Here is a 24,830-nt window from a genome sequence, read left to right as displayed (position 1 = left end):
ATCACATGACTGAATCCTATTTTTAACCGAATCGAACTGACGCACTGTAGAAGTCCCGGGGCCTTGTGGTTTTCTGGTGCCAGGTAAAGTAGCCCATCACATATTCCTCCTCAGTCACGCCTCCCCCACTCCCTTGAAATTGACCCGGCCTGCCCCCCCCCCCCCCCAACCCTCCATCCCCCTCCCACCCCGTCTCATCCACCCAGACTCCTTTCCCCCTCTTTGGACCCCCGTGTTTGGCCCCGTATTGTTCCGACTGCTCAAATTAAAAGACGCTCACCCAGCGCAAGTCGACGTCTGTGCGTGAATGTGCGTACACGTGTTTGTGCGTGCGTGTCCGAGCGGTCTAACTTGCCGCAACCTGCTCATCTGTGCGACGTTCGCCGGCGTGTGATGTGTTTGCATCGAACAGGCCCGGTGGATATCAACATCCAGGCTAAATGCGAGCCCTGCCTGTCCAGCCCGTGCAAGAATGACGGCACGTGCTTCAATGACCCGGTGCACTACTACCGCTGCACGTGTCCCTACGGATTTAAGGTACACGCAGGGTCTGGAGTAGCTCATGAATAAATCGGCACGTGAACGTGTTTGTGAAGGTTGTGAGGATTTTTAATGATGAAAGACTCTTTTGGGGCGGGGGGGTTATTAATAGGGCCAGAACTGTGAGGAGCCCATCCATGCTTGCATCAGTAATCCCTGCCGGAATGGAGGAACTTGCCATCTAAAGGAAGGCGAAGGGAGTAGTTTCTGGTGAGATGCTCTTTTTTTTTTCATTTTCATTTTTATTTTATTTATTTTTTTTTCAAAATGCAGGTTGTAGTCATTGTTAATGCAGGAATTATATAAAGACTTTTTGTGAAAAGGTTATTTCTCAACCCTCAGTGTCCCAACATTTGGAGCAAATGCAAAAAAAAAAAAAAAAAATGGAATAAATGTAATTCTCACATGATTTGCTTTCCCTGAGCATTTTTTTGAACATGACAATTTGAAAATAAAAATATGAATAGTAAAAATATGAATAATTTGATCAGGGTTAAGTTAGTTCCAAAGTCATTTTTTTATGCCTGAATAAAAAGAAAAGATTATCTGAAGACATGTCACAACACGTATATCCAATTTTGTAATTTTTTTTTTTTTTTTTTAATTTTCACATTAATGGGATATCCGTAATGCGGAAACCCCATTACCATAAAACCTTTCTTAAAATGAAATAAGTGTTTTTCACAGGACAGCTACGATATTGTACATTTATCACCTGACTTGACTTTCACTTCGAATTAGCTCCTGACTATGTACGGTATTTGTTGCTTTTATTTCCCTCACTTTGAAATTACATTCATGTTGTATGCATTTTTTTTTTTTTTTTTTTTTTTTTTTGCCCGTCATTTATCACAAGCAATTTGCATTTGTTACAATGGTTTTAAAACATGCCTCTGACAGTCTGTGAACCTTCCAAAGATCGGCTTCCGCTCACCAATCACCACACATATCACTTTGCATAATATCTTTATTTTATATCCATCAGTAGGTCAGATTTGGTGATTTACAGCATCCTTTTTTTTTTTTAATCATCATTTTGATTACCGACCAATCAACAGCACGCACGGCCGCTCGCCGGAAGGAATCCACCCTCTCCTCATACTGTCTCCGCGCTCGAGAAACCTCCCGCGTTCCGACCTCTCGTTATTCGGGATGTTTAATATCAGCGGGCGGGATGCTAATTGTCATCTCCGGAAGGAAATGAGCAGCCCGCACGGACAATAAAACTACGTGAATAAAACTCACATTTATATCACACTCCCTCCCTTACCCTCACCCCCGACTTTTAATATGAAAAGATCGGTCTTTTTTTCCATCGGTAGCTTCATTTTTGCATCGCCGCTTTTCCCTCTCCGGCATTGGGGGGGGGCGCCGTGAGTCGTCGCGCCGAGAGGCTGCCGCTGACAACAAAATGAGATATTAATCCATCCATGCCGCACGAGAGCTTTTATTAGGCCCGTAATACACCTCGCAGACTGCGCTCTGCTCATGTCGACAGACTAATGACTTTCTACTGGGAATATGTCCACGATGCTGCTTTCAGGTGCGCGTGCCCCGAGGGCTTTGAGGGCGACTCTTGCGAGTTTAACATCGACGACTGTGAAGACAACGACTGCGAGAACAACTCGACGTGCGTCGACGGAATCAACAACTACACGTGCATGTGCTCGCCGGAGTACACAGGTAAGACGCGGCGAATTCACATCGGCGCTCTCCGCCGCTGTTTTCCCAACCATGGGTACGATATTTTTACGTGAGAAAAATCTCACGGGATATATCGCTATGCAGAAATGTCATAAAGCAGAGCGCAAACAGACGCGCGCAGTGAAGACTCTGTAACTTCCACTAACAACCCAGGCTAAACTTAGTTCCCCCCCGAACATGCAAATCTTGTTTCTCAGTCGAGCAGTGTCACTTCAGCATACTTCCTTGACACCAATTCCTCCTTTTTTTTTTTTTTTTTTTTTTTTTAGCAAATAACTGGGGATACATTCCATGGGGGAAAAAAAAAGAGCAAAAAGTGAATTGCAATTAAGCGAGGGATTGCTGTTCACAAAGAAAATCGGGGCCGTGTTTCGTTAAACATAATTATTATTCCATAGTAAAATATGCAACAGGTTAATAATATGCAGTTTATTAGTTCTCCCTGTCACTGTATGTCACTGGCAAACCTTGAGGAAAAAAGATTACACTGGTCAACAAATCTTTCCAAAAAAATTTCATCCAATATTTTAATATTTCATCAAATAACTTTTTTTTTTTTTTTTTTTGCACCGATTCCAAATCAAATTATTATTTCATCATAATAACGCAACTCCACTTTGTTTATATCGCACTTTGACAGTAGCTGCAGCTGATAATAATAATAAATAATAATAATAAATGCAAAGATCTCAAAAACCTGAGAAAAAGACATTTATGAAATCAGTGTCAAAAAAACGTCGAGGAACACATAAAGCCATCTCTGATTAAAATTTGCCGTTGACCACTTGTAGTAAATAAAGAGAAATTTTCCAAGCAATGAAGCCAAACTGGAGAGAATCTGCTGCGCACACGTGATGATCTCTCACGGCACAGTAGTTGGGAATCGCCGCTCTACTCTGTCCTAACACTGCTCAGCTGTGCGTCTGCTTTGGCGTTGCGCTAACCACGCGCGACTGCTAACCTTTGTGGCGGTGTTCTCTCTCTGTCTGGCTGTCACTTGTCTCTCTCTCATCTCGCTCTGCTTCCCGCCATCCGCCGTCTTTTCTGTGCTTGCAGCTGCTACCAATGAGGTGGAGAGAGGTTAGTCGGTTCTTCTCGCTGTCCCTCTCTCCCTCCTCCTTCCCTTGCTTCCTTCCTTCCTTCCTGCCTTCCTGCCTTCCTTCCTTCCATGATTTCACGGTGCTAATTGGAAATTTGGTGCTCACTCAGGCATGTAATGCTTGTGCGCCGTGTTCAAATTGCACGTCCTCAATTCCCAACTGTTATTAGCGTAGCACCTTTGTTGTCATTTTTGCTTGCTGCCGAATATATTGTACAATATGTTATTGCTCTTCAAATGACTATGCCTCAAGAGCAGTGATTTTGAAAATGCAGGGAAATTATGAGTGCATTGTCATGTGTTTTTACTGCAGTACAATTATGTTAAGTTGTCATGAATATGACTAGAAATATTGCAGAATTGTAGATAGGTGATGAATTTTGCAGAATAGGTTCGGATAATTGGTCAAAATGGGAAGATTGCACACTAAAGAAATGGCCTTTCAAAAGACAAAAAAGAAACATTTTTTTTACGTGCGTATATATATATATATATATATATATATATATATATAATGGCTGTCGAAGTTAAAGCATTAACTATGGAGATTAATTTTAAATTTTATAACTAAAACTATAACTAAAAAAAGTTAACTCAGTTAACTCAATTTATTTATTTCCTGTAGCAGCTGGCCTCAAAGAATGCTAATAGAACAGCCTTTGAATCGAAATATACTTTGAATGTTTTTTTTCCACATTAATTCAAGATTTTCCTCAAGTAAACATCGGGTTTCGAGCTTCGTAAAAAATTGTAGTGGAAAAATGTGATTAATCGCAATCAACTATGGAAAATTTTGCGATTGATTAGTTAAAACATTTTAATCGCTAGACAGCACTTATCATATATATATTTAATTTTTTTTTTTCCAAAATGCTGCTTTAGAAACTTTAGCAACAACACTTTAGCAACACTTTTTAGCACTAAATGTTCTAAAGAGGCATAAACATCACACATTGCTACACATGTCACAGACGGATCCCCGAGTGATTTTATAATTATCCCCACTGTGGACGCTGCGCTGTCAGGAGCTCCGTTTTATTCCCTCTCGATTTCTTGTAATTGAAAGTTCTGAGTTTGAGGATGCGCCTGGGAATATCATCAGGGACGTGACATTCCCAGAGATGAGATCATTTGTCAGACCTCTGCGTTAGCCCGGCCCACAAGAGAGTCATCCATCAAACCGAACACACACGCAGCGCAAACGCATGTATCTGCTGACTTGTCAGAGTTGTTCCAGCTGAAAGTCCGCGGACGTGTTTTTGTGCGTTTGTTCCCCAGGAGAGCTGTGCGAAGAAAAACTGGATTTCTGCGCTCCCGAATTGAACCCGTGTCAGCACGATTCAAAGTGCATTCTGACCCCTCAGGGATACAAGTGAGTAGACAAGACGCACACAAATAATTGGCATAGTTAGCAGCGCTGTCTTGTCACTCTCCTATTGTACTTTAGTAGTATGTCTCGCACACTCGAAAATACAGTACACGTGGTGCGTGTGTGTGTGCGTGTGCATCGTAGGTGCGAGTGCACCCCGGGTTACATTGGAGAGCACTGCGAGCTGGACTATAACGACTGTGATGAAAACAAGTGTCAAAATGGCGGTCAGTGCATCGATGCCATCAACGGTTACACCTGTGTCTGTCCAGAGGGCTACAGGTGAGCAACACAAATTGCATTGTGTGGACTTTATATCAAAAATAAATAAATAATGACATCATAAATATGGTGTAGATTAGCAGCCTTAAAATATGTCATTTGAATTCGGTGTTCAATAGACGTAAGCAGGTCCTTTTCGAACTAGAGGAGGAGGGCTCCCCCTGGTGTTCATTTAAGAGCTGCAGCTTAAAGCCGCTGTAGAGTGTTTGACATGCTGACAACTGTTGTATGGTATTGAATTATAACGCTCTTCATTCGCAGATGAATTTGCTCGTGTCAAAAAAAGATTGGTGAAAGTAGGAGTATTGATTCAACTCCTTTACTAAGTAGAAGAATGCGTTAGGTTCCTCCAGGTGGCGGCTCTTCCTGTTTTTCTCGCCTTATAAGTCCCCAAGAGCTCAATCAATAAATCGATCAAAATCTAAAAACTAGTTGACTTTACCTCTTTGTATTTACATCTTTTCTACGCCTCGGAGGTTGTAAGCGCCTATTTTGACAAAGTGAGGAATACAAAGTACAGATTGATGATTTTGAATGTGGGGTGTAAAAGTCATCACAAAAATAAGTATTGGGTACTTATTTTTAGAATTAATAGAATTAAAAGAATTTTGACAAATGTACTTAAAGTGGAAATCGACCCAAACACATTTTTTTCCAGAATATGTTCCCAGCAGGCTTACTAGTTGAAACACGGCATTCTGATTAATGTTGCGTTTGTGGAATATGAGTTATGCAGCAAAATCCACCCCTTTTTAGCCCTCTCAGGGGGCGGCCATTTTGTTACTTCTGTCGACTGAAAATGACATCACAACTGCTCACAACGACCAAGCACGGCTCAGATTCAGAAAACAGGTCAGCCGTGATTGGTCGTGACCTGATCCCTGAGCAGTTGTGATGTCATTTTCAGTCGACAAAAGTGACAAAATGGCCGCCCCCCCCAGAGATGGCTAAAAACGAGTGGATTAACTCTTATTCCACAAATGCAATATTAATCAGAATGCCTTGTTTCAACTAGTGGGCCTGCGTAGAACATATTCTTAAAAAAATATGTTTGAGTTGACTTCCGCTTTACAAATTGCTTTAAAAGGGTTTTTAGCACAAATAGCAATTGGCTATCCTCAGCATGTATTTCCTAAATGTATCTCCATCATACGCATGACCGCGTGCGTGCGTGCGTGCGTGCGTGTGTGTGTCTGTCGCAGTGGGCTATTCTGCGACTTGCCCCCGCCAATGGTCCTTCCTCGCACCAGCCCCTGCGACAACCACGACTGCCTCAACGGGGCGCAGTGCGTCGTCATGGCAACCGACCCCCGCTGCCAATGTCTCCAAGGCTACGAGGGCGAGCGCTGCCAGACGCTCGTCAGTGTCAACTTTGTGGACCGCAAGTCTTACCTGCAGCTTCCCTCCAACCTGGTCTCGCCGCAGACCAACATTAGCCTGCAGGTGCGGGTGTCTTTTCCGTCCCTCTGGATGGTAATTATCGGCTCATAACTTCCCATGGATTCTCATCGCGGCCCGGGTGTGTTTTCAGATTGCTACCGATGAGGACAGCGGCGTGTTATTATATAAGGGTGACAATGATCACATTGCAATGGAGCTTTATCGGGGGCGCCTCCGGGTCAGCTATGATACTGGCTCTTACCCTCCCTCTGCCATATACAGGTATGTGGTACACAAACAAACTGACACAGTTCTTGCATGACAGACGATTGCACTCGTTTGACCCTCAGTGTGGAGACCGTGAATGATGGCAGTTTCCACGCGGTGGAGTTGGTAGCATCAGACCAAACTTTGTCTCTGTCCATCGATGGCGGGGCACCAAAATCCATCAACTCCATCAGCAAACAGTCCACGCTCAACATCGAGTCCCCACTTTACCTGGGAGGTAAGAACACACACACACACACACACACACAGCTCGCTTCACTGACAAGACGTTCAGGCTTGGCGTCGTGTACCCATTGGACAATATCGTTATCATCGTGATTGGAGTTTGTCGAGATGTGGAGCTGCACATGGGAGGACTCGATTATTGTGTATTCAAACGGCACTCCTGACGCATGGTCGAATGGTGCCAATGCCTTCCAGGCATGCCAGAGCGCGCCTCGCCATCCGGAGGCCTGTCATCCCTGCAGCACGGCTCAGCCGGACGGAACGGCAGCAGCTTCCACGGATGTCTCCGTAACCTCTACATCAACGGGAAGCTGCAGGACCTCGGGGCGGGCCCGGCGTCGGGGGCTGCGCGGGGCGCCGCTCGACGGTGGCTGGGTCAAGGGGTGGAGCCCGGTTGCCAGCCCTGCCAGAGAGGGGCCTGCGTCCAGGGCGACTGCCAACCCACGGGACATCGTGGCTTTACCTGCACCTGCCACCCGGGCTGGACGGGACCCGTTTGCGACCGGCAAGTCAACGACCCCTGTGATGGCAACAAGTGAGTGGGGCGATTTGGTCAGGACAACAAATTCAAGGATCCCAAAAACTGTTTCGATACGGCAAAGCTCTTAAAAATAAATGGTTCACTGAAGCATGGACGTGTTTGGGTACATTCACTCATTCCCGACTTTCTAATCACTATATTGTGATTTTTGCAAAGAGAATTGAAAATGTGACTCGTGCACACTATTAAAGCGGAAGTCAAGCCCCAAATTTTCTTTGCGAGAATATTTTCTATGCAGCCCCACTAGTCCAAACACGGCGTTCTGATTAAGGTTGCGTTTGTGGAATATGAGCTAAGCAGCAAAATCCATCTGTTTTTGTCCATCTCAGGGGGCGGCCATTTTGTCACTTCTGTCGACTAAAAATGACATCACAACTGCTCAGGGCTCAGGTAACGACCAATCACGGCTCAGCTTCAGAAAAAAACAGGTCAGCGATGATTGGTCGTTTTCCGAGCCCTGAGCAACTGTGATGTCATTTTCAGTCGATAGAAAGTGACAAAATGGCCGCCTCTTGAGCTAGCTAAAAGCGGATATCCATCCATGTTGTGATGTGTTGCCCTGCAACCCCCGAAATATGCTTGGACCCCCCCAGGTGCCAGACCAGATTTAAGGGTATTTTCCGATTTTTTTTTTTTCCACCCCCGTCCCGCGTAGGGGACAATTCAAGAATTTTCATCTGCGTTTTCGGAATAATTTGGGGGGTTTATAGAAAACAAATTGTTGTTTTTGTACGAACCCATGAGCTATCTTTGAACACCCCCCCCCCCCCCCCCCCCCCACGGCCCTCCCAAGGAAAAAAAATCCTAACTCCGCCAATGAGTGCCGGTCAATTGTTAATTACTTTTCAAATACATTTTGTGTTCCCAATTCATTGAGGACACTCTCTAGGGAATAATCTATACTCGGCACACATTTGAAAAGCACTCCATAATCAGACGCAAAAGCTTCTGGCGAACACGTTTCATGCGATTTTTTTTTTTTTTTTTTTTCCCCATCTCCAGGTGTATTCATGGTACCTGCCTGGCCATCAACTCCTACTCGTACTCCTGCCGCTGCCAGCCCGGGTTCAGCGGCGTCCTCTGCGACGAGCAGGACCAGGACGCAAGCAATCCGTGCAGCCCGTCTCGCTGCAAACACGGCAGATGCAGAGTGTCGGGCCTGGGCAAAGCATACTGCGAGTGTAACAGCGGATACGCCGGAGAGGCATGCGACAAAGGTGGCATTCATAATGCAGTATTGCGCTTCTTGACATTTACAAAGTAGCGCATGCAATGGTAATGGCCTGGATCGAAATCTCCAACTAATCTGTAGCTTTCGATTGAAGCGGAGGTCCCTTATAAAAAGCCGCTCGGTAACACCGTTTGGCATGCGTGCGCTTCTAACAATGTTTCTTGTTTCTGCATTAACACTTGTCACGCCTTGCTTTTCCAAATCAGCTTCACCCGAGCTTCCGCTTAATCCCACGCGAGGGGTAACTCAGGTGAGACTGCGTGGTCTGATTTTTGGATTTTTTTTTTTGTTTTGTTTTGGTTTTTTTTAACCCTCCCATGTAGTTTGTACAGTGTTCATCCACTGCGTTTTATTTAACATGTTTTGTTTCACGTCGTGAGCATCGTGTTTTCGTTATTTTCAAATGAGGCCGACTAAGAAAAGAAAAGCCCACACTATCCCCAAATTGTTTTCACAGAGTGGAAAGCAGAGAATTGTCCAAAAAGTGTCCGTACGTCTGTCCGTATTGTGTACTCATTTTGCAGATTTTCTCACAAAATTGTTATTTATTCAAACCTGCCAATTTTACAAACATTAATTTTATCCTCAGCAATTCACGTTCAAGAATACAGTAGAGATTTAAAAGAGGCCGGGCCGATTATCGGCGCCGATATTCGGCATTTTAACGAATATCGGCCTTTTTTTCAAATGTGATGGCCGATAATAAATCCATTTAAATCTGTGTTAACTTCAAGGAACTATTTATGTACATTTTCAGTTAACTTTATAAGAGATTCTGCTGACCCTGGCAACATTCTCCACCTCTTATAAAATATAGGGAGCTATTGTTTAAGTTTTCATTTCACTTAATAAGACATGCGGATGACGCTGGGAGCTCCCTTTTTGTATGTATATTGGCAAAAATGAATGATAATCACCATTTTGCCATAATGGGAAAAAAAATGTTCAATAAACATAAGCTTAAATACATTCAAACAAAGTTAAGAGTACTAATTTTTTTTTAAAATATATTTTGACGCCAATATTTTCGCCTTTTTGCTGAAAATGAATATCGGCTCCAAATATCGGTTATCGGCCCCCTTGACTACTAGTAATCGGTATCGGCCCTGAAAAAAAAATTATCGGTCTATCTCTAGTTATCACATCGTCTTTGTCCTTCCATGTAACATGCTCTTCATTTCTTACGATCCTCGACACTTTGTCTGTGTTGTTCTCTGCCATGGAAATCCAAGTTTTGACGTCATTTCTTTACGGTTGAACCAAGCACCTAATGGATCATCGACGTTTTTATTTTTGCCAGAGGTGGCCTGCAGAGGGGAACGGGTCCGAGATGTCTACCAGAGACAGCAAGGCTACGCGGCGTGCCAAACCCAGGAGAAGGTCTCCCGTCTAGAGTGCAGGGGCAGCTGCCCGGGGGGAGCAGAAGGACAAGGGACCTGCTGCACCCCCCTCCGCAGCAAACGCAGGAAATACACCTTCCAGTGCACCGACGGCTCCTCTTTTGTTCAGGAAGTGGAGAAAATTGTCAAGTGCGGCTGTACAAATTGTTCCACATAAACAAAAAAAACAAAAAAAAACAAAAAAGGAAAAAAAAAAAAAAAAAAAAGACTTTTCTCATTGCAAGATACGTTTTGTGTACCCGCCCGCCTTACTTTTTTCCCATCTCCTTCTTTGAGATCCTGACAAAAAAACCTCCATCAGTTTTTTTTTTTTAAAAACCCTGGAAAAAAAAAAAAAAAGAAGAAACGTCAGTTTCTTTCCTTGTCAGTGCTTGGACTGATGATTGATGCTTCCTCGGTGGGGATGTTGAATTGTATTGTAAAGTACAAAAACAGACTTATTTTTTATTATGAAGTGGAGAAAAAGACAAAAAAAAAAAAAGTTGACTTTTTCCTTGCATCTACTTCGTTTCATTGATCATGTTGACTCTGCCAAGCTCTTCCCTGGAGGATCCACACGTCTTTTCCCCGGGCATCCTCTGAGATTGGCGTGTCGTAGGACAACCCCGAATCGGTCGCACCATAGACTCACCACCACACGCAAGAGACTGCGCACACAATCCTCAAAACTCTTTCACACAGCTACTGAACAACACTCTCACCCATAGAAGAGTTATTTGTCACCCTCCAGGTTCACTACGCTATCCAGTACTCCCCAGTCATGAGTATTTATTGTATCATAAATACCTGTACTTAAGTAGGTCTTCCCCCATGTATCAATTCTGATTCTTTTAATATATATTAATTTATATTTGTCCTTATTTTTGTATTAAAAAGACATAATCTGTCAAGATAGCTGAACTAACATAATGGTGTCCTTTATTATTTTATTTTTTTGTTGTTGTTGTTGTTGTTGTTGTTGAAGACAATTTGGTTTTGTTTGCTCGTTTGTGTTTTTTTTTATTTTTTTTTTTCCGGAATCTGTTGTGCTTGCCAGAGACCTTGGTTACATTTTAATCTGCAAATGTGACGTGAGGACGGTGTATATTTTTGTCACGTTTCCCGAGCGTTTGTACTGTGCCATTACCAGAAGGTCTTTATATTAGAGTATACGAAACACGCAGATCTTGTGAGTAGCGTTGACCCTAGAGGATGCCTAGAACTGTTTTTACCTTTATAACAAATTTATGCTTAAAGGATACTGTGACTTTTTCTAAACGAAACTACTTTGTTAGCCCCTTGGTCTCCGATGTTTTAACATGTTGCTGCTAAGTTTTGTACCGTAGACTTGGATCCTGATCTGTATGTTATATAGAATCTCCTGCTCCGACTGTACGGGGGCACTTTGTGTAACAGATAAACATGTCCCCCAACTCTACGTGTGTGCATTGTGCTTTATAGATCCCGTCTCTACCCCCCAGACTAATGTCAGTTACCTGACTGATGTTTGTTAATTAAAACCAATATTTACCTCACACTATTTAGCTCTGCCTTTTTTGTCACGATAATAAACCCTGGTTTTATTTATTCATTCATTTATTTAAAAAAATAAAAACTAAACAGAACTGATAATTAACAACTAATTATTATAACTATATATATATATATATATATATATATATATATATATATTTTAACAACAAAGAAAACCGTGGGCAGCATTTTATTTGTCACTCCACACAGTACAGTAAGAACCAATTTCTGGACTTGTAGTATGATTACAAAGTTATTTCAATTCTTACCAGGTTACTCCCGAGTCAGTGTCACTTTTGACAAAAACGTTAGTTTAAAAGCAGCTGTGACACCATGCAGTCAGCATACTTAAGAGGAAAAGTTATAGTTTATAGAGTTAAAAGTTATAGACTTCCAAACTTGATTGAAAATACAGTAGCGTAATAGGCCTGAGTATTCATCGAAATGAGACAGAGGTTTTATTTCTTAAAAGTGTATTTATTATTGTAAGGCACCTTTTACTTCTTAACTCTTATTCCACAATGTCAATCAGAATGCCATATTTTGACTAGTGGGGCTGCATAGAGCATAACACTGTAAAGATTTTTTTTGGCGGGGGGTTAAGTAAAAAATAAATATTTTAATAAATTATTAACAACAAACAGGTCTTAACAAATACATTTAAAAAACTTTTTTTTTTAGTTAAATACAGTTGAACTGTACTTGGGAAGGAATTCTTTCACTTACCACTAGAGGGAGCCCGTGTACCACTAGGTGAACACCATCAGCTGTAACTGAGATTCAGGGTGTCCAAATCCTGTCATCGACGGCCACCATCCTGCATGTTTTATATGTTTCCCTCCTTCAGCACACCGGATTCAAATCATCAGCTCATCAGCAAGCTTTGCAGAAGCTTGATAACAATCCTGATCATTTGAATGAAGTTTGTTGCAGGACGGAACCATTTTAAAACATGCAGGATCGTGGCCCTCGACGATACTGCAGGTGCGCGTACTCCCTTAGGGCATTCGGTTGTCTGTCAGATGCTGCTCACTGTTGCTCAATAAAAAATGAAATCGGATGGCAGAACACACTTTGAGTAAAGTAAACCACGGTTTGGCTTTAGCCACAGGTGCTTCTACTCAAACGGCACGTAAACAGGCTCCCGGAGGTCGTTATGTATCTGTTTTAACTGACATTATGCTAATGATTTCATTCCAATAGTGCTTCAATATCTGGCTACAAAGAGACGTGTACATGAACGGGAAGAATGGTCAAATTTGTTGCTGTTCTAAGGAAAAAAATACTACCACTGCCTTTTTGGTTTCTATTCTTACTTAAACCAGAATTGCATTGATGTAAATGTGGGGAAAAATGACAACACCAGACACCTGCTTTATTTGATAATTGATTATTGAAATGTATGAATCAGTTCAAAATCGTTTACATCTGAATCGATCGGTGCATGGCTGAATAGTTGTGATATACTTTTTTAACCTTTTAAATTGATCTTTTTCACGACTTCGTCGATGTGTGGATACTGATCAAAGGTTACTTTTAAATCGACAACAACAACAACAAAAATCAGTTTTCTCAATTAAAAAGTGCAGACAGGCCGGATGTTGCTAAATGATGAGCTATTGAAGAATTACTAGTTGCTAGCATGACTCCCGAGTCACTGTACACAACAGGCATTCCTGGCAAACTGCAAGGATGCATTGAGTCCTATCAGTCCCATCTCCTGCGCAAATCCAGCCACGTGCGTGACGGCGCCGTGCTGCGCCGCCTCGCGTTTCTTCCTGATGGCGGCGTGCGAGGAACACGCGCGACACAGCTCCCTCTCGCTCCCCTCCAGCTGCCTCCCGAGCCTCGCTTCCCTGCGTTGATACTCGTCCGTCTTCGCCTTGAGTTGTCGGAGCTGCTCCGCGAGGGATTCTAGATTGATTTTCTCCTCTCTCAGCGTTTCCATTTGCGCCGCCCGTTCGCCCCCTCTCTGGCGTTTGAGCAAAACCTCCATTTGCTTCATCCGCTCCCGTTCCTCCTTGTTCCTTTCCTCCAAACTCTGCAAGAGTTTATCCAGCTGTCGTCGCAAAGCCCCTCTGCTCATTTCTTCAGTCGGTCTGATCTCCATTTCTTTCCTTTCGTTTTCCCCGTTGCGTATTGTCGTCTCCTCCACGTCACTTCCTAGATTCTTCTCCCTCATTGCTGCTTCCACAAGTATGTTGGCGATTTCTTCCAAACTGTCCTGGTGAGCGTCTCGCTCTTCCTCCTCCTCCTCCGGAATCTCTTTGCCCTCAAAATCTGTTAGTTTCTCTTCTTCTTCTTCTTTCTCATCTTGTTTCTGAAGCTCCTCCGTCCCTCTCTCCCTTTTTGGCTGAAGTTCCTCACTCTCTCCTTCACCGCTCACGTTCATGTCTTCCCGCTGCGTCTTTTGTAGCCGCTTCTCGTTGTGAGTCAGCAAATGGCGCTCGTCCCGCTGCGTGCAGGCCAGGTCCTCCTCTGATCTCTGAAGCATCTTGCTGGTGTAGCAGGCTCCTCCGTTCGCCTTCATCATGCGGTCCACAACGGCGAGCAGCTGGATTATTTGCTCCTTGCTCCCGGAGCTCTGGTTGTTGAAGACGCAGTACCTCCCGCCGCATTCTGTCACCAGTTCCTCCAGGTAGGGGCACATGTCTATCATGCACCGCTTCGCGGAAACGCCATCTTCCAGGCAGTCTCCGTGGGTAAAAACCACAACGGACAAGCGGAGCGCGTGAGAACCCAGGGCCTGTTTGAACTGACGCACCGCCTCTTTCTCCTCCCGAGTGAAGCGTGAGATCCGAATAATGAGGAGGAAGACATGAGGGCCCGGGAAGAGGAGACTAACAGATTTTCTTAACTCTTTGCGCACCTCCTTCGGAGTCTGGGAAGTGGCGAGAATTCCCGGAGTGTCCAAGAGCACCAGGTGCCTCCCGCAGATTTCTCCGCAGGCCCTCCGAGAGCGCAGGGTGACGGAGCAGCTGCTGACTTTTGTGTCAAAGAGTTTACGGCCCAAGATAAAGTTGGCAGTGGTGCTTTTTCCACTGCCGGTCTTGCCCAGCAGAACCAGTCGGATCTCTGACAAGAAGGAAGGTGACTTCCCACCTGGATTTGAAATTCATTTGGGAGTTGTTTTTGAGTTGTTCAAATTGAGGACGAATGACAAAATACGTACCCGTTTTCGTCTTGGGAGAGAGTTGCTTGCTCGAGGACGACATGCTGCTTCCGCTCGCTAGCCGATACGAATGAAGAACGACACGTTCCTATAAAGGTCTGCATGATGGGGGCGTGTCGGGTCAGTGACACGGCAAACCTCTCTTGACCTGATGTCATCAGCATGATTCCAACATCTTGAGTAAGCTCGTCTCATTTCTTATCTTTAGATTAGAGTTTAGGACCATGGTCCAGTTGAATTTGAGCCCCGGCAAGCTAACAGTTGGATGGAAAGTTGCACGACTCGCCTGCGGTCAATGTGATCAAAGTCCCAGTTTGATTTCTTTTTGTAACAAGGAAACGCGATTGGTTGCTTTTCCAGAAAGCACCGTGGGTGCCTTCATCTTTATTCAGATGTATTAGTACAATAAATAAAAGAATACTCAAACTTACTGTTACAATAAATAATCAAACAATACTATTACTTTGTCGTGTGTTGATAATTTGTGACCGTTTTGTTACATTAACCGACATGGATAGCAGTCGTGACTAACTCCAGGAAGCGTTAGGGCGGAAGTGGTCTTAAGAACGAGTGACAAGTGTGAAACAGCGTGAGGATGTGCAAGTACACTTAATGAAGTGGCCAATGAGCTCAAAGGGAAGTCACCCCCCCCCAAAAAATTATTTACAATAATATGTTCTATCCGCCTTTGCGTCTAAACACGGCATTTTGAGAAAATATTGCATTTGTGGAATAGAAATTAAGCAGCATAATGCACCCGTTTTTAGACATTTTGTCACTTCTGTCGACTGAAAATGACATCACAGTTGCTCAGGGCTCGGGTAATGCCCAATCATGACTCAGCTTCAGAAAGCAGGTGAGCCTTGATTGGTCGTTACTTGAGCAACTATGATGTGATTTTCAGTCGACAACAAGTGGCAAAATGGCCGCCCCCTGACATGGACAAAAACGGGGGGATTTTGCTGCTTAAAGAGTATGTTCTATGCAAGCCCACTAGTTGAAACAATATTGCGTTTGTGGGATAAGAGTTAATCCACTCGTTTTTAGCCATCTCCGGGGGCGGCCATTTTGTCACTTCTGTCGACTTAAAACGACATCGCAACTACACAACGACCAATCACGGCTCAGCTTCAGTAAACAGGGGCGCCGTGATTGGTCGTTACTTGAGCCCTGGGCAGTTGTGATGTCATTTTCAGTCGACAGAAGTGACAAAATGGCTGCCCCCTGAGCTAGCTAAAAACGGGTGGATTTTGCCGTTTAACTCATATTCCACAAACGCAATATTAATCAGAATGTCGTGTTTGGACTAGTGGGCCTGCTGCGAAAATTTTTGTGTTAATTTCCTCTTTAATTTATATTTCACAAACACAATTTTAACTTATTCAGTACCTATTCCTTTACCCTAACGCTTGAAAAAAAATTGAAAAAAATATATATAAATGAATTCCTGGGATTGAATGGCTGGACTGTGAAAAGACATAAATATGTCTTTGGGATTGAACGAGTTGATCAGAAGGCTGTGTTTAAGCTAGTGGGGCTGCACAGAACATTTTCTTGTAAAGAAACATTTTGCGTTGACTTCCCAATTAAGGGTTGTCATGCCGATGGATGAGTGCCTGTCTTTCAAAGCATCAATAATGGAGTCCAATTAGCTTCTTGGTGTGTGGCCTATACTGCTTTACTGATCTCTTGATGTCTTCTGTGTCAAAGCACAACGTCACAGTATACAAAGTGACGGCATGCAAGCGCCGCGCAAAGCTGACATACGAAACACCTTTCATTGTACTGCAGACAAGCAGTTCAAATTCGTTCCACCTCTGAGATGGGAGTTCGGTGACTCGGGTGGGGATCATTGAGGATTAGCGTTGAAAACAAACTGTCACGATGCCTTGGCGATAATCAGGACGCTCATGAGGAACACCATGACGAAGAAGATCCACATGAAAAATCGATCCATCACCTTGGCAACTTTCTTCCACTCGGCAGCCTTGACGCAAGTTGTCCTCTGCTCACGGAAGCAGTTGGCCATGTACTGGATGTTCTTCACCACCTAAAGGCGGGACAGAGAAAGGAGCCACAGCCACGATTTGGCAGCGTTAACAATCCGTGTATCGTTCGTTCCTTCCATTTCAAAAATGGAAATGGAAAAAAAAAAAAAAAAAAAAGAGCCACTGATTGTTTTGTTATTTGTATTTCAGTCTAACTGATGCGTGATTGTAATTGTATTGTATTGTATTGTAATTACGTCCAACACGGGAGATGCCCACCAACAAAGACAAAGACACATGGCTCCTCGCATATTATTTCACAGTGGCAATAATGTGACTGGATATGCATAACAGCAAAAGCGTAACTGAGGATAGTGGTAGTCATATGTATTGCATGAAATAACGTATGAGGCCGATTACAATGCCTCGAAAAAAAAAAAATTGTCCTTGATATTATATGGCTGATCATTTGATGGATTGTGTGGTCAACGGCCGGACTGATTGTGGCAGCTGACGTATCTTTACCATCGCTCGTTGTTACCAAACTTCCGGGTCACATAACCCCAACCAAACGAACATTAAGATTTAAATAGCCCATTTTTCAATTTGGGAGTTTTGACCTGAGCCTAAAATTGAAGTAGGAAAAATCCGTCATTGTTTTGTTTTTGTGTTAGATTAAAAAAGTAGCGAAGATAAACAGTGCCTTTTTCATTTTTGGATTTGACAACTAAAAACGGAAAGAATAAATGCGATGCAGACAGCACACAAAATAAGCAAAAACCTTAAGTCACTTCATGAAAGTTATGCAATGGGTTAGCACTGAGGCAAGTACCTTTGAGTCAAACACGGCTTTAATCCCTTCAGAGAGCAAGTCAACCCAAAAAAATAATTATTTACAAAAATAGGTTCCCTATGAACCCCCACTAGCCAAAACATTCCATTCTTTCAGTTGACAGCAAGTGGCAAAGTGGCCGCACCTAACATGGACAAAAACGGGTAGATTTTACTGCTCAACTCATATTCCACAAACGCACTATTAAATCAGAATGTCGTGTTTAGACTAGTGGAGGCGCATCGAACACATTATTGGAAAGACATTTTTTGGGGTTGACTTGGCTTTTAAATTTCACTGCACTTTAAATGAACAGTGGCCACGATCATCTCTTGTACCTGATTGTGTTGGAGGCAGGGGCAGCTGCAGGGCCCGGCCGGGATCTGAAGCTCCTCCTCTGGATAGCGGATCTGCTCCTTCAACCCTCCGTTCAAATGCTGGAGGGATGGAGGATGAGGAGCAGCTTTGCAGTCCTCATCATTTGTGACACGGCGGCGGTCGTGCTCCGGTGGAGAGGCGCGGTTCTCGTGATGATGTTTGTTGTTTACTTTGCCATTTGCCTCTTCTATGCGATGTCGGCTGCGATGATGATGACGATGATGATGATGGTGATGATGAATGCCGTGGCCGTTGCCACGTTTGTACGGGTCGCCGTCAGGGTGGCGGATGTCACAGTCGAGAGGGTCGAAGATTGCGTCACTCGCGCTTTCGTCATGGTATAGAGGGCTCTTCTCACACTCGGGGGTGGTACAATTTTCCCCGACCTCGTAGACAAAAAATATTTTGGACATGTAATCTATGATGAGGACTTTAGCCCAGTGAGGGACTGGCTTGGCCTCAGCTCCGCAGAAATGAATGTTCATAATGAAGATGGTGAGAGATGTCGAAGCTGTGATCATGGTCATGGTGGCAATGTAGTACTTCCCTGGAGGAGAGGAAGGGATTTGTTTGTTTTCTTTTTTCACGCAGCAGTACATTTATGACAAGCAATATTACCAGATCACCGCTACTCACTAGTAACGATATTAAGTAAACTTGCAAAGTCATAGATCAATAGAAGAGCTGGTGTACTGTACTTCTTTGTTTAAAAAAAAAAAAAAAAAAAATCATGTTTATTTGTGCGGCTAGTTTGAATTTGTGTAGACTGCAATAATAATGAAACCAAACTAAAACAACGGGCATGTTAGGACTTCACCAGCCAATCTCAGGACACATGGCGCTGAACATTTTGTTTTTGTTGAATTGACAATTTTATTTGGACAAGTGGTGGCACAAAATAAAATCATTTTGATCCAGATAACATGTTATAAGTAGACAATACATCTACTAGCAGACTTTACATTATGGTAAAGTCAACCCAAAAATGTTCTTTACAAGAAAATGTTCTATGTGCCTTAACTAGTCTGAACTCTTGGTCGTTATCTAAACCCTGAGCAACTGGGATGCCATTTTCCATCGACAGAAAGTGGCAAAATGGCCGGCCCCCGAGATGGCTAAAAATTGATGGATTAACTCTTATTCCACAAATGCAGTATTAATCAGAATGTCGTGTTGAGACTAGTGGGGGCTGCATAGAGCATTTTCTCTGAAATAATTTTGGGGGATTTACTTCCACTTTAAGTAGACTATACATCTACCATAGCTACTTAAAAAATACATCTGGATCAGATGATTTAATTTCATGCAACCAATTGACAAAATAAACTTGAGAAAATTCGACACGTTTTTTTTTTCAGTGCATATAAAGGCAAACAACCAATCCACACTCACATTCATACCTGAAGGAACAATTTGGAGTCTTCAAAAAGTTTTTGGAACGTGGGAAGAAGCCGTAGTACCCGAAGAAACGACATGTGCCCCACGGAAATTTGGGAGCCAAGATTCAAACCCCAAACTGTGAGATGAACATTGCTAACCACCTCTTTTGTATTACTTTGCCACTGTTTTTTTTTGTTTTTTTTTAAATGTAACATTTACCTAACACGCAAAATGGGTGAATAATTGTAGTTCCGTGGAGACGTGACTGTCGGACGTCGGACCTAGAGTGTGCCATGTTGTTGCGACTAACCTATATAGGGCATGCTTTCTGCTGGCGGCATGCTCTCGGCCACCAGCAGCTGGAACACAGTGAGCGCCAGCAGCACGGTCACCCCCAGCGACACCTTCTCTCCGGAGTCAGCCGGCAGGTAGAAGCCCAGTGGTGCCAGGAAGGAGATAAGGAAGCAAGGCAGGAGCAGATTGAAGATGTAGAAGGAGGATCGGCGCTTCAGGAGCAAGGTGTAAGTGACTTCAGTGTAGGGATCCGAGCAGCAGCCGTACATCATGACGTTCCTCACCGCCGGCATGCCGTGACACTCCCACTCCACGTTCTCCACAAAGTCGGACAGGTCGCCGCTGTCCATGCCCAAACTAACGTCCACCTGCGTGAAAGGCACACGGGAATGTAAACAAATGCAACGAGAGATGAAACCGGGGGTGTCCAAACTCTTTCTGTTGAGGGCCACCTTCAGAAAAATTGAAGGGGGCAAGGGCCGCTTTGACATCCATAGATTATACCACCTTTAAAAAATAAAATAAAATGAAATACTGTAGCCACGTTAATGTTATTTTCAAAACATGGTTCGGGCTGCTGAAAAAATGGACGCCGCTGTGCACATGGCCACTTGACCTGACTTAACACCCCTGATCTAAATAAAATGAAAAAATGCACATTGAAAATAATGGTGTGTTTACTTTACTCGTCAATGGCTGCACAAAATAAAATCATCCAGATCATTTTTTTAAAAGTGAAGTCAACCCAAACATTTTCCTTACAATATGTTGTCTGCGCAACCACTAATCTAAACATGGCATTCTGGTTAATATTGCATTTGTGGAATGGGTTAAGCAACAAAATCCACCCATTTTTAGCCTTCTCAAGGGGCGGCCATTTTGTCTTTTTCTGTCGACTGAAAATGACATCACAGTTGCTCAAGGCTCCCGGTAACGACCAATCACGGCTCACCTGTTTTCTGAAGCCGAGCCGTGATTGGCCCTGAGCAACTGTGATATCATTTTCAGCTGACAGCAAGTGACAAAATGGCCGCCCCCTGAAATGGACAAAAACAGGTGGATTTTACTACACTGAAAAAAATGGTGTGTTGAATTTACTCACTTTTATTTCGTCAAGTGGTTACCCAAAATAGAAATAAAATAAATAAAACAAAATTGAGCAAAGTCAACAAAAGCTTTTTTCAGTGTACTGTACATCAAAGAAGCTAAAGGAGCTACAATTCCCTTGGGGTTGACATCGAAAAGTTTGGGCTCCTACTTTCACATTATCCACCTTCATTTTGCACCGAACCTGCTTTTACACACCTGGTTCCCGTTATATGTCCACGAGCCAAACGTGAGGTTGCACTGCTGCCAGTCAAAAGGGAAGTAGGAAACATCCACCACGCAGGTGCTCTTCGTGATGGCTGGCGAGTCCCAGACGATCTCACCGTTGTAGCGCAGCTTCACGTTGGTGTTGGAAGGACCTGACGACTCCTCATCTGCTCTGAACACACATCAGACCCACGTCAGATGGAGACACTGCTGCTTTTCAGAACGATAGTCATGCTTTGTTTGAGGGGTTAAAGCGGAAGTCAACGCAAACATTTTTTTTTTCAAAAATATGTTCTATGCAAGCCCACTAGTTGAAACAAGGCATTCTGATGAATATTGCGTTTGTAGAGTAAGAGTTAATCCACTCGTTTTTAGCCCTCTCTGGGGACGGCCATTTTGTCTTCTGTCCACTGAAAACGACCTCACAACTGCTCACAAAGACCAATCACGGCTCAGATTCAGAGAACAGGTCAGCCGTGATTGGTCGTTGTGAACAGTTGTGATGTCATTTTCAGTCGACAGAAGACAAAATGGCCGCCCCCAGAGATGGCTAAAAACGAGTGCATTTTACTGCTTAACTTATATTCCACAAACACAAAATTAATCAGAATGCAACTAGTGGCCCTGGTGGGAACATATTCTTGAAAAAAATATGTTTGGTTTGACTTCCGCTTTAAAGGAAGTGATGAAAACAGTTGAAAACAATGCACGTAAGTTTGCCAACTTGTTATAGAGGACGATGTCAGGCTTCCAAACCAGGTCACTCGGAATGTTGATCATCTCCAGATCGTCGTAGTCCTCCTTGTTCCACTTCAGGTAGGCGTCGTGCCACACCTGCCTGATCCACAGGTATGTGGTTAGCACCTGATTTCGCTCGTCCTGCATGCACACAAAGAAAATACATTGCACTCATCGTTAGGGCTGTGCAATTAATTGAAATTCAATTACATTTTTACGATTATAACACTGTGCGATTACAAAATTGGCATAATCATAAAAAACTATTATTGATATTCATTTATATCCAGCACACTATATTTGTTTACACAAGGAAATCATGGTTGAATTTATACATTTGCACCTTTTTAAAAATTTTATAGCAACACATTTTTTAAATGTATTTGGTCCAAAAGGAACTGATTTATTTGTCTTTTTATTTTTAGGTTTAAACATTTCCTTGTCCTGTACAAAAAAATTAAATGATCGTTTGAATAATCGTGATTTCAATTATTACGAAAAATACTCATGATACTGTTTTTTTTTCAAAATCGAGCAACCCTACTCATCGTTTAAAGTAGAAGTCAACCCCCAAATTTTCTTTACATTATGTTCTATGCGCCTCCACCAGTCTAAACACGGCATTCTGATTAATATTGTGTTTGTGGAATATGAGTTACGCAGCAGAATCCAGCACCAGAGTTTTTTGCTTTGCTTTGCTTTCACCATTTTTCTTCAATCGACCTTGAAAATAAATATTTCTATGTATATATATTTATCATCCGACAGCGATGATGTGCAACATTTTATCCAATTTATCATTTAAAGTATTCCAATTTCATTTTTCTGTGGCGCAGTCTTATGGGCAATGTCTACTGATACCCTACCCCAAGTGAGTGTTCATTTGAAGTAGATTAACTGCGCATTTATTACATGACTCAATGATGCGCTCGGGCAGGTTTTAGTGATGAATACTGACAGGTCACTCATTTCCTTTCCACTCACCATATCTTTAATCTGGGACAGAGTGATCTGAAGGGAGACATTGAGGGCTTTGTCAGTGTCCCCTACAGGCCTCAAAGCGTTGGAGTAGTCCTCCATCAGGTCATTCAGAAGTTTGCGAGCGTAACGTCCCCGGGCGCCCTGAGATACTGACGAGCAACAGGATGGCACAAAAGGAAGAAGACAAAGAAACAAGAAAAAGTTTCACGATATGCACGACAAACGGGGGGCGAAAACTGCAAAACTGACCTTGCACCAGAAGGCTGATCCAAGCAATCAGTGCCACCCGTTTCATTTCGGACACGATGAGGGCGTGGCTTGAGCGATGCGTGTGCGGAGACAACCAGAGTCAATCTTCCTTGAACTCCGTTCTGTCCTGTTCAGGCTGAGAGTGACCACATGTATTAAATCCTTGAAACGTGCCGCTTGTAATAGCCGTCAAATGCTTCACTAGTTGTTATTCGCTGTTTGCCTCCGTTGCAGTGTGTTTATATATGTGTGTGATGGCTGTTCTGTAACAGGAGCCGCCACCCCCCCACCCCAACCCCCCGCCCCCCAAGGGTACAATGGCCCGATCACATATCGCAGACAGTATGTGAAACGTGATGCTCGCTGCATAAGCCGCTCGTGTATATGAACACAGCCAGCTGTGTGACATGCTGAACACCACACTGCAATACAATGGCATACATGAAAGTCACACACACACACACACACACACACGCAGGCTGACCCTCTGTGTGCCAGGTCAGTCAGCAGCAGCACACATGTCAGGGAGCATGTGACACACTTGTCATACACACCAATGGACTTAACACAGATCCAGGATCTGATTTCAGCTCGCAGTGGGAGTCTTTGACAAAAGCACCGTCATAAGAAGAATAGAGTTCGCAATGTAAAGTTCAGTCATCAGAAAGGAAGGCCAAGGTGAAATTGAAGCTCACTGAACAATCTGTTGGGATGCTGGTTCCAAGTTCGAATTTCAAAATGATTTTTCTCAAAGGAAATCATCTCACTTTAAATAGTCAGTTACAGGCTCTATGGCAGGGATGGGCAACTCTGTCCGTCCTTGAGGGCCGTTATCCTGCATGTTTTAGAATGAGATGTTTCCCTCCTCCACCATGAAACTTTCATTAGCTATAAAGACAAGTGTAAAAATACGTTTATCACCGTGAAATAAGGGAAGTAGGAACCAAGACATGATGTACATCTGTTGCAGGCGTAAATTGTTGCCATCGTGTGGGCAAGTGTAAAAACACCGTATGTTCCGAACTACAACCCGCACCTTTATATAAGGCGCCTATCTATGTCGAAAAATTTGATATTTACTGCATTTACAGAATGATTTTGATCTGTAAATGTACAGTAAATGTATGTACCTGAACAGATTCTTTCCTACCAGTGCCTCTTAACACGGCGGCAACTTTGCTGATTAAAACAGAAGAGAAACAGTACTTATCTTCATTTCACTGCCCGCTGCCATTCCAGTTTGTTGTTACGTCCACCTTTTATTGCTTGCACTTCCGCATACCACCTAATTCATAACCTAGTGCATAGCGCCCTCGCCTGTTGAACTCCTCCACCTGCAGTCACATCCTGTTAATGGCAATTGTGTTGTATTGTATTGTATTTCCGGTTAGAGCGCCCCTAGTGGTGGAAGAAAAAATAAATCACAGAATAGCGCACCTTTATATAAAGAAGAAAGAAGAAAAAAAAATAGCGGCTTATGGTCCGGAAAATACGTAAGTAAATTACTGTAAAATAAAACTACGTCTATATTAAATTAAAACTACTCACCCTTTCAGGATATCTGGCGTGCGCAAGCTGTGGGGTTTGGTTTGTGTGGATTTGTTTTTTTTTACATTCACTTATCTTCAATCTGTTTTAATTAATACACACGCTCTTTTCGGTGGTCTACTCAAGTAGGTTGAGATAGATCCCTCCACAAACAGCAAACAATTTAAGGTCAATGTCAGTAAGAAACGCTGCTGCATATCCCAGGTGTTTCCTGTGTGTGCGTGCGTGCGTGTGCGAGCGTGTGTGTAAGCATGTGTGTGCGTGCGCACATGTACAAAAACGAATGTTGCGGACTTGTGGGTTATAAGGATGCTTTTTCTATGCGGGTGTTGTTTTGTATCAATTATTCAATTCCCCTGTGATACCAACTAGCAAACAAGCATCA

At 43.3% G+C, this 24,830-nt stretch overlaps 3 protein-coding genes across 12 annotated transcripts in view; 1 reads left to right on the top strand and 2 right to left on the bottom strand.

The window, feature by feature from the left end:
- The window catches only part of slit2 (slit homolog 2 (Drosophila)), a 101,680-nt gene extending 90,204 nt beyond the window's left edge, over positions 1–11,476 (top strand). For 2 of the 7 annotated variants that reach the window (XM_086032907.1, XM_086032908.1), the window contains 13 exons: positions 51–83; positions 413–537; positions 653–750; positions 2,084–2,223; positions 3,301–3,324; positions 4,622–4,715; positions 4,857–4,994; positions 6,197–6,437; positions 6,526–6,656; positions 6,725–6,879; positions 7,083–7,422; positions 8,431–8,645; positions 9,960–11,476. In XM_086032907.1, coding sequence (XP_085889033.1) covers positions 51–83; positions 413–537; positions 653–750; positions 2,084–2,223; positions 3,301–3,324; positions 4,622–4,715; positions 4,857–4,994; positions 6,197–6,437; positions 6,526–6,656; positions 6,725–6,879; positions 7,083–7,422; positions 8,431–8,645; positions 9,960–10,216 — 1,991 coding nt within the window. In that variant the 3' untranslated portion in view covers positions 10,217–11,476. Of the gene's footprint in view, positions 1–50; positions 84–412; positions 538–652; positions 751–2,083; positions 2,224–3,300; positions 3,325–4,621; positions 4,716–4,856; positions 4,995–6,196; positions 6,438–6,525; positions 6,657–6,724; positions 6,880–7,082; positions 7,423–8,430; positions 8,646–8,865; positions 8,910–9,959 lie in introns of all 7 variants that reach the window. The other 5 variants (XM_086032914.1, XM_086032911.1, XM_086032915.1 and 2 more) reach the window with 4 other exon arrangements.
- A 1,492-nt stretch (positions 11,477–12,968) lies between these two features.
- Positions 12,969–14,786, bottom strand: LOC147146410 (uncharacterized). The gene is made up of 2 exons (XM_086032823.1): positions 14,744–14,786; positions 12,969–14,673 (listed from the first exon to the last, which is right to left on the bottom strand). Exons 1-2 carry the CDS (start codon positions 14,784–14,786, stop codon positions 13,226–13,228), a joined length of 1,491 nt encoding a protein of 496 aa, XP_085888949.1. The 3' UTR covers positions 12,969–13,225.
- A 305-nt stretch (positions 14,787–15,091) lies between these two features.
- chrna9a (cholinergic receptor, nicotinic, alpha 9a) lies at positions 15,092–24,619 on the bottom strand. Of its 4 annotated transcripts, none has more exons than XM_086034367.1 (9): positions 24,446–24,619; positions 22,898–24,295; positions 22,652–22,797; positions 21,654–21,808; positions 20,921–21,101; positions 19,900–19,983; positions 19,632–19,827; positions 17,902–18,488; positions 15,092–16,793 (listed from the first exon to the last, which is right to left on the bottom strand). In XM_086034367.1, the coding sequence occupies exons 2-9, from the start codon at positions 22,941–22,943 to the stop codon at positions 16,623–16,625; spliced, it is 1,566 nt and encodes a 521-aa protein (XP_085890493.1). In that variant the 5' UTR covers positions 22,944–24,295; positions 24,446–24,619; the 3' UTR covers positions 15,092–16,622. The 4 variants fall into 4 exon arrangements, with proteins under 4 accessions (XP_085890493.1, XP_085890494.1, XP_085890492.1 ...); XM_086034368.1 differs by having other exon boundaries at positions 19,632–19,725; XM_086034366.1 differs by having other exon boundaries at positions 19,632–19,983; positions 22,898–23,033; positions 23,665–24,295; positions 24,446–24,616.
- Positions 24,620–24,830: the final 211 nt, after the last annotated feature.

The sequence above is a fragment of the Filicampus tigris genome, chromosome 6 (assembly GCF_054856515.1).
Source record: "Filicampus tigris isolate MCC_2025a chromosome 6, RoL_Ftig_1.0, whole genome shotgun sequence".
NCBI classification, from domain to species: Eukaryota; Metazoa; Chordata; class Actinopteri; order Syngnathiformes; family Syngnathidae; genus Filicampus; species Filicampus tigris.
This window is presented reverse-complemented; position numbering and strand designations above follow the sequence as displayed.

Excerpts from the sequence above, each read along its gene's own strand:
- LOC147146410 (XM_086032823.1), bottom strand. The coding sequence starts at position 14,786 with ATGTCGTCCTCGAGCAAGCAACTCTCTCCCAAGACGAAAACGG. Across the intron at positions 14,674-14,743 it reads CTCTCCCAAGACGAAAACGG|GTGGGAAGTCACCTTCCTTC; the intron begins GTACGTATTTTG and ends TTTCAAATCCAG.
- chrna9a (XM_086034365.1), bottom strand. The coding sequence starts at position 22,943 with ATGAAACGGGTGGCACTGATTGCTTGGATCAGCCTTCTGGTGCAAG. Across the intron at positions 21,809-22,651 it reads TGTCCCAGATTAAAGATATG|GACGAGCGAAATCAGGTGCT; the intron begins GTGAGTGGAAAG and ends GTGTGCATGCAG. Across the intron at positions 21,102-21,653 it reads GACATCGTCCTCTATAACAA|AGCAGATGAGGAGTCGTCAG; the intron begins GTTGGCAAACTT and ends ATGTGTGTTCAG.